General features: G+C 44.4%; 1 protein-coding gene across 1 annotated transcript in view; it reads left to right on the forward strand.

Moving 5' to 3' along the window:
- Positions 1-9,513: 9,513 nt before the first annotated feature.
- CHRNA4 (cholinergic receptor nicotinic alpha 4 subunit) overlaps positions 9,514-19,048 on the forward strand; it is a 109,849-nt gene continuing 100,314 nt past the window's right edge. The window contains exons 1-2 of the mRNA XM_061631009.1: positions 9,514-10,024; positions 15,441-15,592. Coding sequence (XP_061486993.1) covers positions 9,934-10,024; positions 15,441-15,592 — 243 coding nt within the window. The 5' untranslated portion in view covers positions 9,514-9,933. The remainder of the gene's footprint in view (positions 10,025-15,440; positions 15,593-19,048) is intronic.

Here is a 19,048-nt window from a genome sequence, read left to right on the forward strand (position 1 = left end):
ATTTGCCCTCCCCTGGGCTGCAAAGGTCCTGGACTTACGTCCCAAAGTTCAGGGCTAACAGCACCACTGAGAGGCAGTGGTGGTGGAGAATTCATAACATCACAGACTTGTTGAGTTGAATGCATTCAGACAGCTGAAGGGTTCGAAAAGTTGAAGAAAACCCTCATTCCTTGAGGCTTGGAGGTTCTGTGAGAACAACACTCTTTTCCGAGGTAGACACTCTTATTTTGTCCTGCTATCGTCTCTTCTTGCCAGAGATCAAAGCTTCGTCATCATCTTGTGTGTTCCCTAGAATCTTGATTCCATTTTGCCTTGAAAAGGTGAGGTAGTGTACAGTAATGCTTCTAATGTTTGTTGGAAATGTAAACAACAAGAAGGATCATTTTATCATATGTGGTGGCTGTGTAAAAAGGCAAAATCATTTTGGGCACAGATAGGTAGGAAGATGCAAAAAATTCTAAAGATAAATATTCAGTCAAAACCAGAATTTTTTTATTGGGTTTTATGGATAAACAAATAGAAAAGAAATATGGAAGAATAATATTATATATGATTACGGCAGCAAGATTATTATATGCACAAAAGTGGAAAATGGAATCAACACCAACAACGGAAGAATGGCTATTGAAATTAATGGACTTAGTAGAAATGGATAAATTGACATGTCTACTTAGAGAAAAATCGACAGATACATTTCTTAAGGAATGGAAGCCTCTCTTAGACTTTTTGTTGAAAGATCAAAATAAAATGATGATATTGGGAAGTTTGATATATATTATATACTTATAGCTGATCTGCGACAAATCGGAAGTCAACTATTTTTTTTATTTTTTTTTTTGTATTATGTTTTTTGACTTTGTTTTGTTTGTCTTTTGAAAAATTTGAATAAAAATTATATAAAAAAAAGAAAAGGTGAGGTAGTAAGGGTATGTTGTAAGTTTCTTGCCAAAATTCTGTATTGATATGGACCTCCTGAGATTGCAAATGCTGCTCATTCTAATCTAATCAAAGCCACACTGTATCACCTATAGAAATGGCTACTGAGTAGGGATGGAAGGATCTGTCAATTGCGGTTCTCTCAGTTTTCTCATTTTTCTGATCTTAAATTCAGCAATGAACATTTCTGCAGCAATTTGCCTGTTTTTTTTAATCCTCCTGAAAATCCATCACATTTTAGTGCAAATTTCTCCTCCTGAACACATTTTTGTATGCAGTTTTGACTAATGTACATATTTTTGCAAGCAATTTCTCCTTATATAATGGACTTTTATATTATTTTCACTAATATATTAATTGTTATGCACACTTCCGCTAACATAGCTTGGTTGGAGAACTGCATCACAAAATTCAGTGAAGTACGAATTTCAAAGGATACCCGTGTTTCGGTGCTGGTATTGGAAAAGAGGGTCAGAGAGAAAAATATAGTATTATTACAATAGATTTTTATTGAATTGGTCCATAGACCAAATCAAAATAAAATAAATTATAGATATTAGACTCCCTACCTAAACACCACCTTGCAACAAGCCTTATAGGCTACAAAGCAGTCAAAAGGATACTACTGTAGCTCAGAGCCGTAGTAACCCTGCCCACCTTTCAGCCAGAGGCACGCAACAGAAGCTGGCTGTTTGGTAGGGGTTTTGCTCCCCCCATGTGTTTGCCCTTGCCCTGCCTCTAGGAGGTCATGTACTGATGTTAGAGCAGCCTCTGCCAACCTGGTGCACTCATAAGAACATAAGAAGAGCCTGCTGGATCAGGCCAATGGCCCACCTAGTCCAGCATCCTGTTTTCATGGTGGCTAACCAGATGCCCCAATGGGAATTCTGCAAGCAGAACCTGAGCGCAACAGCACTCTCCCCTCCTGCAGTTTCCAGGAATTATTATTTCCAGCAACTGGTATTACCCACGACCCTGAGATTAAGAGTTCCATGCTCTGATGGGACTGGAGGGCACCATGTCGGCAAAGGCTGCATTAGAGCTCCTTGCATTGGTAGTACCATCTGTCATGGTTAAGGGTACACCTGCAAGTTTGACTTACCACGTAGTCCAACATTCACTTTCTTATTTATTTAATTTATTTATTATTTAATTTGTATCCTGCCCTTCCTCCCAGCAGGAGCCCAGGGCGGCAAACAAAGCGCTAAAAACACTTTAAAACATCATACAAACAGATCTTAAAATACATTAAAACAAAACAGCATTAAAAACATTTTAAAAAACAACTTTAAAAAAGGGTTAAAAACATTATTAAAAAACATATTAAGCAATTCTAACACAGATGCAGACTGGGATAGGTCTCAACCTAAAAGGCTCGTTGAAAGAGGAAAGTCTTCAAAAGGCGCCAAAAAGATAGCAGAGATGGCGCTATTGCACCATCTGGATAAGAAAAGACACTGAACATATTCCTCACCCTGTAGGCAGCGTTGGCCTTGGTGCATCTTGGCTTCTCCTGCTCTCTGCTTAAGTCGCACAGAGTCTCATGAACTATATTCTTTAACTGTATGCTTTACAGCAGCATGCTAAACAGCTTACTTCTAAAAAAGGAAACAGCGGGGAAGGGGTTGCCTGGTAAGCTTGTAGTGTGTCAGGGCTACACATTGACCTCACCCTCTGTGCAGATGCCACCAGCCTGTCCATATGGTGCATTCTATTGGTGCCTCCTTTCTCTGAAACTTTCTCATCCCAGCTATCCTGTCCAGAGCCGAAACCACAAGGCTGAGACGCGGGTGCAATTAAATCTCATTTTATTAAAGTAATGGATACATCAAAGGCATTGCTCTTCATAGAAGAACCTACACTAACTCACTAAAAGTCCTTAACTACACTCTAGACATGCTCTGCAGAGTATGAAGGAAGTTGACTCAGCAACTCCCCACTGTGAGCTGCAAGCTTAAGTAGGGAACGTTTTTGATCGTAATCTCTGACTCCTTCGCAAGTCCTGTCTCTGCCCTGTCCGTTTCTCGCGGCGGCAGGAGCGAGGTGACGGGGGGCGTGTTTCCAACGGCTCATCGGAGGACACCTGCTCCTGAGTAGCAGGCTCAAGGTAAGGAGGCTGCATCACGCTGGTGGCATCCTGGGAACTGCTTGGCAAGGGAGGAGTTGGCAAGTTCTCTGGACCTTCCCCCAACAGGTCCTCTGCAACAACAAGGGGCGGCGCGCCATCTGTGGGAATTGGCTCAAGTTCAGGCTTGCTTCCCCCCCCAAGGTCCTGCTCAGACTCAACAACTCCTGGGTCTTCTGCGCCTTCTGGCAGCTGAGGAGCCTGAAACTCATGCCTCCCCCCTCCCTGCCCCTCCAGGGAGAGCTGAGGCTCAACATCAGTTGGTCATTAGGGATACTTGTAACAGAGATCTTGAATCTGAGTTTGCTGATTTCCTCCTCCCTCTCAATCCATTTTCCTTTTGTGCCATGTCTTTTTAGATTGTAAGTCTGGGGGCAGGGACTGTTTTTTTTAAGTGATTTGTAAGCTGTTCTACCAGCTTTGTTGACTGAAGAGTGAGCTATATAAATATGTAAACAAAAATGCAGAATTTAACAGGCCTTTTGAGCATGTGCCAAGGCATTCACACATCATGCTGAGCTCTCTCATTCCTTAGACATTCTATGTTTATTCCGCATACTGTACGTATTTATTTGTTTGTTAAAAATGTATACCCCGCCTTTCTAATATATATGTATCACCCAAAGAGGCTTAAAATAATTAAGATCACCGTTGTAAAATACAACCCTAAAAACGTAACAGTGACAGGCAAAAACACATTTTTCTATAAAACCAGTTCAGTCTGGCAAATGTAAAGCCTACTAATTGTTAAAAAGTCTTCACAAGCCGACAGAAGGCCATCCAAGGCTCAGGCCATCCAAACCTCAAGCAGCAGGCTGCTCCACAGTACCTCTGGGTGCCTCCATCCCTTGCTGCAATCAATTTTGCTTCCAGCACTGATGAGACAACAGAGAAGGGCTTCCCCACTTGATCTTAACCAGTGGGAATGGTTGTCATGGGAGGAGGCAGTCCCTTGGGCATCCTGGGCTCTGCCCATTTAGTGAATCACTACTAATTTGAATTCTGCCTTGGAAGCAGATTGTCAACACATGCAGGCACTGCAAGATAGGTATAAAATGGTCCCATGAGTGACCACTCAGTAATAGGGATAGGGGAGAAATTTGATTCACATTTAAAGCCAAGTTTACCAAATTTCCTCTTTCTGAAACAGTATGAGAACCAAAACACAAATATTCTTTGAAATTTGCACACCTGAATTTTGCAATGCAGTTCTCCAGCCGAGCAGTGTTTACAAAAATGCATATATATGGGGAAAATGTGCATAAAATGAATATATTGGTGAAAATGACACACACAAATGCATTGCATAAAGAAAAATGCTTGCAAAATGTGTACATTAGTCACAACTAAGTACAAAAATGCATTTATCAGGGGAAATTCACACTAGAATGCTGAAGAATTCTCATTAATTCCTGAAGATTTTTTTTTTAAAAAAAAATGCAAACTGCTGCAGAAATGTGGAGAACCTAGTTTAAGATTAGCATTCTGGACCACAGGAACTTTCCAGAGACTCTTTCAAAGGTAGCCCCATGTAGAGTGAACTGCAAGAATCCATTCTCAATGTAACTAAGGCATGTGTTGCCATAAAGCTTTGCAATGAGCTCCATTGATTTCAGTAGGATTTGCATCCAAGTAATGCATTTCAGAACTCAGGCATTCATCATCAGTCGGGCCAGCTGGTAGGGAAGAAGATCCTCTCTCCTTGCAACAGTTTGGATTTTTCAGTTATTAATAACTTTGGACTCCAGCTCTGTTATTTATTATATGAATATTGGCATTTCAGCTTTGAGCAATATATCCTGAGCAGTGTACTTTGGATGAGCTGAGATTTGATGGATATGGGTCTGGGTTGAACAATGTGTAGGCTCTTCTGGTAGCTGCTTTTGGGGAGGCCTTGGTTTGTTCTTGTTCTTGTGGAGGATCAGAATGTTTTCAACAGTGGTGCCTGTGCCAAAATCTGTCCTTCAATTTCTCAAACATTTTCTTCCTCTGGGAAAGAGCCTTCCATTTTTCTGCTTCATTGTTAGGGTGCTTTAGAATATTTTTAGAATTCCAGTGGGTTCAGAGTTTTGAGCTTACTTTATTGTTGCAAGGTGGCTGCGTGTGTGATGTGTGTATATACCTCTGTTTCCATGAAACAATTCTCCGGTGTTCTGCAGCCTGCCTGGCTGCCTGTGCTTCCTGATCTGAAAAAGCCCCAAGGGTCTCATGATGCCTTCCTCTGGGCTGTAATGGAATAGTAGGCCCTCAGAAAGGGTGCAAAAAGCAGACCAGTGGTGGAATAATTTGCAGGATGAAAGAAAGGATACTCGCATCCCCTCAGCCAACTCAAAAGTAAAGTGCATCAGAACCCTTGCATCCCAGCCATGAGAAGTTAGCTGACATTTTCTCTCCCCTTTGATAATTTCTGAAGGCAATTTCTTTTCTTGTGAATTGATGGAGAATGGTCAAAAACAAATGTGGGAGTAATTCTTGGCCCAACGCTAGTTGCTGATGAGGATGCCGAACTACTGCAAAGAGACCTAAAAACATGCAAATCTAACATGCAGGCATGATGTCAAACCTCCCTCCTTCCCCTCTTCCTCTCCGTGTGTAAGGGGTTCTCAGCTTATCCACGGCCCACTCTTGGACAGGCTGGAGATCAAACTGCAAAATAAAAAAGGGGAAATAGTGCGTTTTAAAATCTGCTCCACTGTGGTTACTTTTTATATCTTTCAAGAACCACCATGCTGTTACCAAGACAGAACAAAGAGCGCTCTCCCCGCATTGTTAAATAAAGAGATGTGTCCCTTTGGTATGCACACTCAGTTCATTGTTGGTAATCACTCAGGCTGGATTTCAGGCAATCATTTTAGAGAGAACTGAAGACAGTATAAGAAAGATCCATGGGGAATACACTAAGGTATTTAACATAAGAAGATGAGGGTCTGCAGCAGAAAAGGGGGAGGGGAGCCCTAGTGTAGGTATGGTTCTTTGAAACCAAGCCCATGCAGCTGTTTTCTCCTGTGCAAATAAATCTGATTTTTTTTAATTAAAAAAAACTTTCTCTGATCAGAGAGGACTAAAATCTTGAAGCAGTTGAAATCCTGAGTTCAGTCTGCATTGATAATGGCACAGAATAAAATGTTGCACTCTACAACTCTCCCTCTCTGTCTTTTTTTTTTTTTTTTAAACTGGCTCATAAGAAAATGTATTAACTTAAAGTTATTTTTATATCGTTGTGCAGGGTTGGCGAGCCTGTGGCCCTCCAGATGTTGATATACTACAACTCCCATCGGCCCCAGACAACAGGACCGGTGGCAAGGGATGATGGGAGGAGTTGTCCCAACGCCTGGAAAGTGGCAGGTTTCTCATTCCTGCTGTAATGGGAAGTAGCCGTTGACCAAGCAATGAAGCTCATTTTTAGTGGACCTTATGCCAATTGTGCATTGATCTTGGAATGGAGGAAGCAGTTGCATAGGAAGCAAATGCATTGTGGTGGCTAGGGTTGTGTGTGTGTGTGTGTGTGTGTGTGTGTGTGTGTGTGTGTGTGTGTGTGTGTGTGAGAGAGAGAGAGAGAGAGAGAGAGAGAGAGAGAGAGAGAATTGTGTACTGGCAAGCTTGTGAACCTAATCTTCCCTCAGCCCGTTACTTAATTGGCTTTAGGCCAGCTTTAGTCTCTCATCTAAAATATGGAAATAATAATGCTAACTCCAGGTGAAAGCCTGTTTTAAGGATGTGAGATAATCACAGATATGCTATACACTCAAAAAGTATAGGAACCTGATGATCTCAGCTCAGACCATGGTGTAAGAAGAAACACCAATAAAGTGGCTCTGTGGAGTTCATTTCTCATGCAAAGAAGCCAGATAGAAGGGAAAGTTCTATCAATGCACTGCATTTAGTGATAATCAGATCATATTATATAATTGGTATTCTTAACTGAATTTTGATGCTATTTTATATTGTTTTGATTGATCTACTGTATGCATTATACTTCTGTTGCACATTTCTTTTGTAATATGCATTAATGTTGTCCACTGCTTTGAAGGGCTTTGGGCCAAAAAGCATTATATAAATAAATCATACATAACAAACCCAGAAGAACCCTACTAGATCAGACTAAAGGTCCATCTATTCCAGAATTCTGTTCCTACAGTGGCCAACAGTGGTTCCTACAGTGGCCAACAGAAGCCCACAAGCAGGACACAAGGGAAGAATATTCTCCTGTCTGTTATCCCCTTGAATGGGTATTCAAAGAGTTAAGCATAGGATTGGAAGTGACCTCAATGGTCATCTAGTCAACCCCTTGCCAATGCAGGAAACCCACTACTACAACATCCCTGGTACGTCTCCATCCTGCCTTTTCTTAAAAGCCTCTGGCAAAGGAGAGTCCGTCTGCTCCACTGCCAAACAGCTCATGCCATCAGCAAGTTCTTCCTAATGTTTGGTGTAAATCTTTTTCCTTGTCATGTGAACCTTGTGGGCTCAGGAGCATCTACAGCAATGGGGCAGGGAGGATGCTCCATTGTCTAGGTGACAGCCCTTCACAGTGGTGGCTGGTGGCTCCATGTGAGTGGGGCAGTGGAATCCACACCATGTTTTAGTCTGAACTTTAAAGGAGCTGTCCAAAGTGCTGAAGCTCCTTGAGCAGCTCCTTTAAAATTCAGATTAAAACCCAGAGTAGATCACTGCCCTGCTGACATGAAGCCACCAGCCAGCACTTGCCCTTCAGATATCTGAAGGTGGCTTTCATATTGCCTCTTCATCATCTCTTCTCCAAGGTAAACATACATAACTCCTTCAGCCTTTCCTCACAGGACCTGGTCTCCTCTTGGTTGCTCTCTTCTGGGCACATGACCTTGAAGTTTCATATAATTTACATTGCTGCTAATAATAACCACTATGCTACATTTAGGGTGGTATCCGATGCTCCTATTGCACAAGCAGAACAGGCTTATGCACACACAGTGGGGCTCTCCCATTCCCTCTCCCACCCTTCAGCCTCTAGAACCCCCTTCAAGGTCAGCTCAAAAAGGCAGGGTGACCTTCCAGAGCAGATTTTGGGAGTGGGGGGTGGGATCTATCTCTCTATCTCTCTATCTCTCTATCTCGATAGATAGATAGATAGATAGATAGATAGATAGATAGATAGATAGATAGATAGATAGATAGATAGATAGATAGATAGATAGATAGATAGATAGATATGGTTAACTGATTAAAATACTTCTGAGTAATTAAGAAGGTGCCTGCTGTTCATTAGGGATCAGATACTTTCACACATATTGAAACTATTCTGAAGACAGGCACTTGATTTCAGCTGCATAGTCCAAAGGCACTTAAAGCAGCTCCCTTGCTGAAGGTAAGTAGCTCTGGTCTGGTCCATGTCTGGAAGGGAGATCAGATGAGAACCATGGGTGGGCCACCCTTGGCTGCCACCATGGAAGAAAGACAGGGTGCAAATGATACAGCCCTTACAAAAAGCTGCGTGCGGCAGGGCCATCTTAGAAGAGGCATCCTTCCTCTGTCTCCCATAGGAGGCAATGCCTCTTAAGAACCAAAGAGCCCTTTGGCATCAGGCCAGTGGCCCATCTAGCCCAGCTTTCTGTTCTCACAGTGGCCAACCAGATGCCCCCAAAGGGAAGCCCTCCAGAAGCACCTGAGCACAACAGCACTCTCCTAAGGGATTCCTAGCAACTGGTATGCAGTCCGGAAGACGGTACAGACATTATGGCAATGGACCAGACCAAAGGGGTGTCACCAGTCCAACATCTTGGATCAACCCCGCAGAGCCTGCAACTTGCTTGCAGCCACCCACAACGATTAATGGCCACCCATAAGCCTCTCCTCCACAACGTTGTCCTTCTAAGGTGATGCCTGCTTCCACCAGGACACAAATCATATCCCTCCCCCGCGGTATTGTGACAAGCATATCTGCAGATTTAAAAGATGGTTCTGGGAAGGCTGCCCTGCGATGTGCACACTCAATGGGAGCAAGTCCCATTGAAGTCAAGAGGGTTTGCTTCTGAGTAAAGGGGCACAGGATCGCAGCTCATCTGGCCAAAAACACAAAACCTCAATCCAGTAAGATTTTTAAAAAAGAATGGGTGAAGAGGAGCTCTAAAGAAGGTCGGGAAATAAAGCGGGACATTCTGTGTGTGCGCTGTAAATCTGGAGGGAGTGAAGCCACGTTCTTGAACGACGCACTCCCCAGTCTTGTCCTCTGGGCTATTGCGTGGTTTGGAGTGGGATCTCCTCCTCCTCTCCCCCCCCCCCAGTCTCTGAAGAAGAGGATGAGGGTCGGTCTCGGGGGCTGAAACACACAAGCAGAGCCCCCCCCCGTTTTCCTCCCCACCCCCCCGGGCCCAGGGAAAGCGCCCACTGGCTCCCCTCCGCCTCCGCCGTCCAATCCGAGCTCAGCTAATTCAAAAGGGAGAGGCAAGGCCACCTCGATGTGGCCAGAGTGCCAAGAGGATGCAGCGGCTCCCTAAAGCTCGGCGGAGGCAAGCCGAAGCAGGACAGCAGGGAAGCGACCGGCGCAGGAGACCCAACGCCGCGAGGATCCCACGGGAGGAGCCAACGGTCGCCAATCGGCCTCGCAGAGCTCCGAAGGAAGACGGCTGTCCCGGGGATCACAAAGAGGACTAGAAGCCCGGCGCGCGGTGCGGTGTCTCTGCTTGTACGGAGCGGACGTGGTGGGAACGAGGCGGAGGACGCGGACTCAGCCCCGGCGAAGACCCTTTCTATCCAAAAGCGGAGCGATCGGGCGAGCCAGGAGGTGGCGGCAGCGCCGGCGCTGGGGAGACCATGAATCGGGACCCCGCGAGGACGGAGAGGGGGGCCACGTTGACGCGAAAGGAATTGGTACGCTGACCTAAGCGGAAAGAGGGATGGCTTTGCGTCGTCGTGGGCGCTCCGCAATGGGATTCCTCGCGTTTCAAGAGCATCTCCTCTTGCTGCTCTGCGCAAACTTCTTCCCTGGTAAGTTTCACGCGAATCTTACCTGTGGGCGCGCGTGTGTGTGTGAGAGAAGAGTGTGTCCATCCGTCCATCCATCATCTGCTCAATTTCTCTCTCCCGTGCCCAAGCCCTGGCTCAAAGCCTCTCGCACTTCGGTCGCTTTGCAGCAATAGTCATTTTCTCCAAAAAATCTTTTCTTTCCTCTTCCTTTCCCTGTTTTCTTTCTCACACCCTGGGATGTCTGTTTGAAGAGTCTTGTTTGCCTCTTCTAGAAGAATATAAATTATGGGTTGTATTCAATGCGTGTCCTACACAGAGTAGACCCATTGGAGCTAATGGGCATGGGTTTACTCTGGCCTGAACTTAGTTGGAGGCAACCCATGCTTTAAAAAAGTAATTGTGCAAGGGCTGACCAGGGTTAGTCAGCAGTAATGGGAAGGTGGCACTCTGCACATGCTTGGTGGTTCTCTTTTTGCATTAAATCCACCCCCTTTGTTCCAAGGAACCCTGGGCCACAACAACAATAGCAGCAGCAACACCAGCCCTTTGAGGTAGGCTAGGTGGAGAGATAATGACCGGTCCAAAGTCAGCTTGGCAACTTTTTGGCTGAACAAAGATTAGAACTCAGCCCCTTTCCACCACAATGACTCTCAAAATCTAACTCATTGCATTTGTATGCTGTCTTTCTCACACTGAACTCACACGGAATTCAGAGTAGCGGTGTGACAAGCGCTCCCATTTGATCCTCACAACAACCCTGTGGGGTACATTAGGCTGAGACACAATGAGTGCGCCAAGGTTATCCTGTGAACTTCAGTAACAATGAAAGTTACATAGGAAGCTGCCTTACGCAAGATCAAATGGTGTGCCTATCTAGCCCAGTATTGTCTGCTCTGACTGGCAGCCTCTCCCATCACCTGCTCCCTTTAAGTGGAGATGCCAGGGATTGACCTTGGGATTTTCTGCATATATACAAAGTATCGCCCCTTCCCTGGGTCCTTGTAGACTAGCCTTTCCCAGCCAGGCACCCTCTGGATGTTCTTGGACTCCAACTCCTATCAGCCCCAGACAACATCGCCAAAGATCAGCCATGGTCAGAGTTATGGTCCAAAAAGAGCTGGAGAGCATCACGTTAGGGAAAGCTGTCATGGACTAACCCTTCACCTGCTCCCCCTCTCCAGCCTGTTCCAGCACTCCCTGGAGGTTTGCATTACATGCCGAAAGAGATACTGTTTAGAGGGTCTGGACTGCAGAGTTTTCCTGGCTCCAGTCAAGCTCTAGGTGAAGAAGACACATGCAAAGTGAGATTTGGAGAGGGGTGATATTGTCCGTCTTTTGCAGGAAAACTTTTACTGTGCTGTTATTATTGGTCCTTCTGACTTTACAGAGGTGTTCTGGAATGTAGATGGGTGTTAACTTCCCCTCCATCCTGCCAGTCAGTTTCCATCTAGGAAGCTTTACAGACTGTTCAGCCTTGTTATATGTTACTGTCGTTTTTAGAATGTGTTTATGTTTATCATTTTGTACCTGCCCAGTGACTGGTGAAAGGCCTCCCTGGAGCATGTGCAGAGTACACTGGCTTGCTGCTGAATGACCACAGTCATCCACTGTGTCCCTGAGATTAGGCATCAGAGTTTTGATGTCAGAGAGCATGCTATGGAGACCTTGTGACAAGGGTCTTTACCCCCCCCAGAGTAACATTGTGAAAACTGAGAAGTATTACCTCATCCATGAACTCACTAGGAAGACTAAAGCAACGCTTCTATCAGCCTCACTTTTCTCCCTGATCTGCAGTATGGGAGGGGGGGAGAGAATACTATCCTACCTTGCAGGGCTGTTGTAAGAATCAGTTGCACATGATACACTTAGAATATTCAAAAAGCCAGAGAAGGGTGGCAGGTCCGTTAGCCATCTTGGGAGGTTTTTACCCCCAAAGGCAGATAGCAACAAACATCTAACTACTAAATATATAATTTGCTTTACACTCCTTGCAAGCAACAATTTTACAAAGTCTGTGATGATCAAAAGCCAATCCTTCTTTTTTGCTTTAATTGTTAGGGTTCTTCTCTTCCCCTCCCTTCTTTTCTGTCTCTAAGAGCCTCTTCTTTCCCCCTCTCTCTTCCTGTTGGGGAGTTTTATGCATCTTCCAGATTGCTTGTTCCCATTCCACTGATGCCTTTAAAGATTTTTTTTTTTTAAAGGCAAAAGTAAAGATAATATAATCCAGGGCAGGTTAAAGAATGAAAAGCTTTGCTGAGCCCTAGTGAAAACTGTGTCTGTGTGTGATCCACTGTCTTACAGTCCCACTGGCTTGAAGGAGACCACTTTCCCAGTGGAAACTGCAGCCGCTTAATGAGTGCCTGAGCCACACGTCTTAGCTTCCCCCTCCCTCATGCCCCCCTCCTTGCCTTTGGGCACAGGCTGTAAAGACTTGAAAAGCTTTATTTTCTTGGCAGTTTCTGAGCCAAGGCAAAGCTTGACTTCGTTTGTTTTTCCAAACTAAACCAAGATGCAGGTCAGAAAGTTCCCTTAATAGCTCCCCAGCAGCATTAAAGTTTTCAGGCCATCTCCAGCAGCGAGGGCCCTATCCTTTACTTAATTCTCACCTTATTATCTGCTTCACATATAATTGCTCAGGGAGAAGAAACTGGCCAAAGATGGTTAGTTCAAAGTGATCCTGGCATTGCAAATCCCCCTCTACCCTAAATTGGTTAATCTTCCTATGAATATTTATCACTTATGTAGCACTTTGAATTGCTTTATCACATTTGCAAAATGGTCACTTGTATTTATTTGCCTGCACTAAAACAGACAAAAACAACCTTGTGAGGTAGGCTAGCTACCAGCTATCATTTTGTTTTACAGATGGGGAACTGAAACTGGGAGAAAGGGCTTCCCTAAGGTCATAGAATAAAACCATGGCAAACCTAGGGCATGGGTTTTTACAGCCCATTCTTAACAGCAACAGCATCAGTTGCTATTACTATTATTACTATTACTACTACTACTACTACTACTATTAATAATAATAATAATAATAATAATAATATCCTGTTCTTCCTCCCAATAGGAGCCCGTACTCACCAGTAAAACAAAGCATCTATATTTCCATTTGATAGGCTAAGGGACACTTTCATGGCTACCTAGCAAAATGGCCACCTAGCAAAATTTTAGGACAATGCAGAGCATGGCTATTACAATAGCCACACTGGAATAACAATTAATCCTAGTTAGTCTCTATTGTGCCGTTTCCCACCTCTCTTCCTTTGAACTCCCATTTCTGTTTCCCTCCAGCAGACATAATAAAATTAGCAAATGTTGCAATGGGTTTAATGGGATTTACTTTCCTAGTAATTCTGTGTAGGGTCGTGAATGGATTTTCACAAGAGATCAACAGATCTGGCACATACCTGGGTCACAACTTGCCACATCCTGAAAGACTTCAAAAATGAAGCATGTTGCAATTCATGATTGGCTTTCTACTAATTTTTTATTATTGTTAAAAATAGTTATAACTTGCCCTTCATCAATACAAATAGCAGGGCAGTGTGCAGAACATAAAGCCATTGCATGTATATATGTATGTATTCCTAAAAGGGCGGTGAATCTAGACATGCTTATCTTGTGCCCCTGCTTGCCTTCACCACACACAAAGTGATTGTGTCAAATAGTCCCCAGTGTGAGCTTTCAAGGTTGCTCTTGGCTTATGTAGTGGCTATTATTCACTGGGTCTGGCCAGAGGGCCACAGACAGCTGCTTGCTTGCCTGAGGCCTTGCTTGCCTGAGGTCATTTGATGCCACACGGGCAGTTAAAGTAATCTTGGTTTTGGTGAAAAGTGTTGGATAATAGCTCTTTCTGATTGCCGACTCAGATGTGGGATCCCATCTTTGGAGATACTGTATATGAAATTCCCTGCCTGTGGGAAGTGAGCATGTTGAGGAGAAGGGTTTCAGCATCATTTTCTCCTGGCCTGCTAGCTTTCCATGTGCAGGAAATGCTTTATAGTGGCAGAACATTCAAACATGCAATCCCTCACTCTGAAGCCTGAGGTGATGCAGTTTTTCCCAGGAAGGACTGTACCATGTACAATTTTTGTATGCTTTTTGTATGCTTGAATCACTCTTTAGTGTATAACCACTTTTTGGTTCTCTTGTTAGGCAAGCGACTAGCCTGTGCCCTACATCTCCTGCAATTCACACATGCAAATCAATACTTGGTGTTACAATGAGTGATGAACATGCTCTATCGAGGGCTGGTTTGCATGGATGAATGAACTATCTTAGAGTCATCCCCAGATAAAGAACACCCATATAGGGATGAATCAGTTTCTGATCTGTATCGATTTCACATGCATCCATTCATAAGTCCATTCTATCCCAATTTCACATCAATATAATAATTTAAAAGAAGGAATCTACAAACATTTATGCTTCAGTAGTATTTTGTTTGCATTTCCTCACAAAATAGGCATTTCTAAATGTGTATTCTCTCAAAGTACACATTTCCAAATGGATTTTATTCTAAAAGATGTATTTTTTAAAATAAACATTTTGGAGGATTGTTTTGAACTGAGAATAGCAGCACAAAAATTCAAGGTGTGAAATCTGAAAGAGAACTGTTCCGACCCAAGGGGATGTGCTTCAGGTCAGTTTGTACTGAAATGTGCGAAGAACAAATTCCTCAAGCATCCCTACCTCCACATGACTTGATAGCCAGTTTACATGTGTGTTTTCATTGCTTGACATCTGCAACATCGGGCTGCTTGTGTGAATGAGCCACTGCAGATCTGACAACACAGAGAGAAGTCCCATGGGATTTTTTTTAACGCAGCTTGTTCATACATTCAGCTGCAGCTGTGAGCCAGCCAAAAGTTCATGGCTGAGAGGAGAGTTGCAGCCCAGCATCCTAGTCCAAGACCAGCTGCAGTAGCAGATGATGCAGTGGGGCAGCCTTGCTCACCAGGTCTCCAGTAACCCACATTGCTGCTGCATACCAGGATGGAGAGAGGGAGGAGGGAGATGGGGCAAAATGCAAAAGCCCTGGCAGGAGACCCAGATTTGGCTCCAGCAGTTCTTCTGTGCCGTCCTGACCTCACTACCTCCTAATCCCTCCTTGTCATCATCCCAGGATGCAGCAGTGATGCAGGTGACCAGAGGTCAGGTGAGCCCTGCCCTGCTGCCCATTATTGCCAGCGTGAGAGTAGACACAATACTGGGGTAGATTAGACCCATGTTCAAATCCCTGTTCAGCCAAGAAATTCACTAGGTAAACTTGGGCCACTCATGGTCTCTTAGTCTTACCTTCCTCACAGGGTTTGTATATTAGTTCTGTGTAGGAAGGGTTGACAGAACACACACAAAGTAATTTGCCCTTATTCATTTTTTGACAGGACACACACAGACACACACAGTATTATCTTCTGCTCTCTCTCTGCAGCATTCAGCCATGTCGAAACTCGAGCCCATGCAGAGGAGCGTCTCTTGAAGAAACTCTTCTCTGGATACAACAAGTGGTCTCGGCCAGTGGCCAATATTTCGGATGTGGTCATTGTGCGCTTTGGATTGTCCATTGCACAGCTGATCGATGTCGTAAGTACAACTGAAAGCAACTGTGTGGATGTATGTATATTAAGTGTAACAACAACAACAACAACAAATAACAACAATAATAATAAATTAGTGTGGAGGGAGACATGGGGGAATTATAACTCTAGTTCTTCCCAGTCTGAATTTGCATGTGGACGTTCTTCCTTCGCACTTCAAAATTGCATGTGGAAATCCAGAAATCCAGAGTTTTCAAACATGAAGTATTAAAACAAGAGTCAGTGTGGTGAAGTGGTTAGAGTGTCTGACCAGGGAGACTCAGATTCAGACCCCTCCTCATCCATGAAAATTGCTGGGAAGCTGGCCTTGGGTCAGTCAGCCTAACTTATCCGACATGATTATTGTGAAGATAAAAATGGCAGGGTGGGTGTGGGGAGGATGTATGCAACCTTAGCTTCTTCATTATAGGTAACAAGTGAATAGGAAATAACTGGGGAAACCACCAGCCCTAACAGCTGGAGCTCAGTAGTGTCTCACAAATCCCTTTCTTCCTTGCAGTATGAAAAATATATAACTAAGCACAGCTGGGCTTGTTTTAGATAAATTGTTACTATCATCTGCTAGTACTCATGTTGTATGTAGTAAATTAGTTTGATTTATTATTGAGACCTAAAATGCGGGAAACAGCAGGGAGTAGAAAAAGAGGAAGGCCAAACAAGAGTTGGATTGATTCCATAAAGGAAGCCACAGACCTGAACTTACAAGATCTGAACAGGGTGGTTCATGACAGATGCTCTTGGAGGTCACTGATTCATAAATAAGTCGAAATCAACTTGAAGGCACATAATAACAAACAAAATGCGGGGTCTATGTCTGAATCCAACCTGGACTACCAATGTGTTGAGTTTGAATCCCACCCCCTATCATGGCTTTATTGGGTTTCAATCAACCGGTCGAGTCATTGTCTCTCAGCCTTGCTATGCAACAGGGACCACAGCTCAGTAACGAAGCATTTGTTTATTGATAAGATTTCGTACCCACCCTTCACCACCGCAGAGACTGATGATTGCAGAAGGATGGCTGGCATTTCAGAGCATGTTGCCTTATACTTAAACCTGTCCCAGGGCAGATTATGATAATATAATCATACCGTCATAAAAGTAAAACAGTTGCAATTATAAGAAAGAGTAAAATGGTCCAAAACAGAACAGTGTAGTCGGAACAAATCTGCTTGGTATGCAGAAGACTCCAAGTTTTGTCCCTGACATCTTCGGTTAAAAGATCACAATGCAGGTGATGGGAAAGGCCTTTTTATGCCTGTGTCCCTGCAGAGCTGTTGCTAGTCAGAGTAGAACATACTGGGCTAGGAGGAGTGGAAGCTGCTCCATTAGGGCGCAGAAGGCACCGCCCCACCAACCTCAGTCTGCTGTCAGCCTGCCAGCTACCTGCCTGCCTTCTTACTCGCAACCAATTCAGGGGGTGTTTCACCTGCATGTCAGCTTCCTTCTCCTTAGTCCAAAGGTGTTGCCTCTTGAAGAATTCAGTTGGGAGGAGTATGGGTGCAAACCTAGAATTAGTTGGCTCCACTCGTCATTGGCTCTGGCTTCACCTACTGTTGGGCTCCCTGCCTTCCGCCCCACCAGTCTCAGTGGGCACCAGCCACCACTGGCTAGAAGCACAAATGATCTGGCATGGAATAAGGCAGCTTCCCATGAACAATAATCATAGGGTTGTTATCAAGCTGTTGCAAAGGCTTCAGAGACATTTGTTCCTCAAAAAAAGAGCAGGTGAAATGATGAATAATCCAGTGTATTGCTTTGCACATACTAATGCATTAGACATAATAACATTTGCATAATTGTTATGCTTTGAACTATTTACTGATGGACCCCTGCAGAACTAGGCTTCCTTGCGAGAATCGCTGAGTGTAGGAAAACAGGACAAGATAATGGAGATATTTTGGTGTAGCATGAACTGAGCTTTATTGACATGGCATTTTTGATGGCATGCAAGAGGAGACATTTTGGGACAGTTAATGAGCTCATTCCAGTGGATAGTTCATTTGGTCTTTGTAGTAAACTGCTCTGTGGTATATTATGTATGGGATGTTGAGTAACCTGGAAGTTAATTGGGAATGGATTCAGAGGGTTGTGGTTTTGTTTGCTTATTTGTTTTCGGATGGGGTGACGTTGTTATTCTCTTAGAATCAGAGTCCAAACCCTATTGACATAATCAAATGCAGAGTTAAACACACTCAAGAATGTTGATTTAAATGGGCATGTTTGTGCCTGAGTCTTTATTGAATTGTAGCCAATGGCCTGATTCACATGGCACATTAAACCATAGTTTAAAACAAAAGATAGTTTGCTGTGAATGAGCAACCTGCTAGTGCGCGCTGCTCAAAACATCCCATGGTACTCCTTCTGTGCTGCCATGCTACAGAGAAAACAAGCCAGAATTTGGCTTTTCATGTCCTCCAAACCTGGGCTCATGGTTTGTATGAACAAACCACAGGCCTAGGTTTGGACAAGCTAAACAGAGTCAGGTGTTGTCTGTATACAGCTTTGGAAGTGACTGGAGATGTGTGTCTCTTCTAACTTCTGCAGTGGGGAGTCTGCTTTGTGTGGTGGCTTCCCACATGATCTAGAACAGGGGTGTGGAACCTCTTCTGGCCAGATCTTCATTTCCTCGACCCCTGATGGGCCAAAGTTGACAGGTGGGTGTCTGACAATCACCTGCGAATCACCTGACATCATAGTGATGTCAGGTGATGCTTCCCTTTGAAGCCCCAATTTTCAGGACTTCAAAGTGAAACTGAAGGCACGCTCTGATCTACCTAGAATGAGAACTTGACTTTGAATGCTCCTTGTCCACATGGAAAAATGCGGAGGGGATTGAAGGTGTTCTCTGATCGGCCCATCAACTGAACGGCAGATGGGAGCACATCTTCAAATGACCCCCACATGGTGCTTCTACTTAGGTCTTTGTGGTATGAAGGCATGCTCTGTTCTGCCCATGAGTTGGTGGGTGGATGGGAGCATGCCATCAAGCTACCTGTGATGTCAGCTGGTGGGCATGGTTTGGGGAAAATGGTGTCAGGGTCAGCTTGGACCCCTTGAGGAGCCATGATTGCCCCAGAGGCCAGAGGTCCCCCACCCCTTATCCTGAACCTCTGCCTCACCCCAGGCCACACCTACTCCCTAGCCACACCTTGTCTCCCCAGGCCACACCCCTCTCTGTCTTTGCTTCACTTGCACCTACAGTGTTTTTGCCTGGCTGAAATGTGTCCTTGAACTCTGACAATGGCCCTTTCTTGCCTGGCTAGAGGAGAGAGAAAGACGGGTGTGTGAATGTGAATAAAAATTAGTCTACTGTAGAAAAGTGAAATTCACATTCATTACTTTTGTCTACTTTTGCCTCTGGCCCCTCCCACCACCAACATGTGGCCCCCATAAGGTTGCCCAGAAGGGAATGTGGCCCTTGGGCTGAAAAAAAGCTTCT

This window comes from Rhineura floridana, chromosome 6 (assembly GCF_030035675.1).
Source record: "Rhineura floridana isolate rRhiFlo1 chromosome 6, rRhiFlo1.hap2, whole genome shotgun sequence".
In the NCBI taxonomy this organism is placed as follows: Eukaryota; Metazoa; Chordata; class Lepidosauria; order Squamata; family Rhineuridae; genus Rhineura; species Rhineura floridana.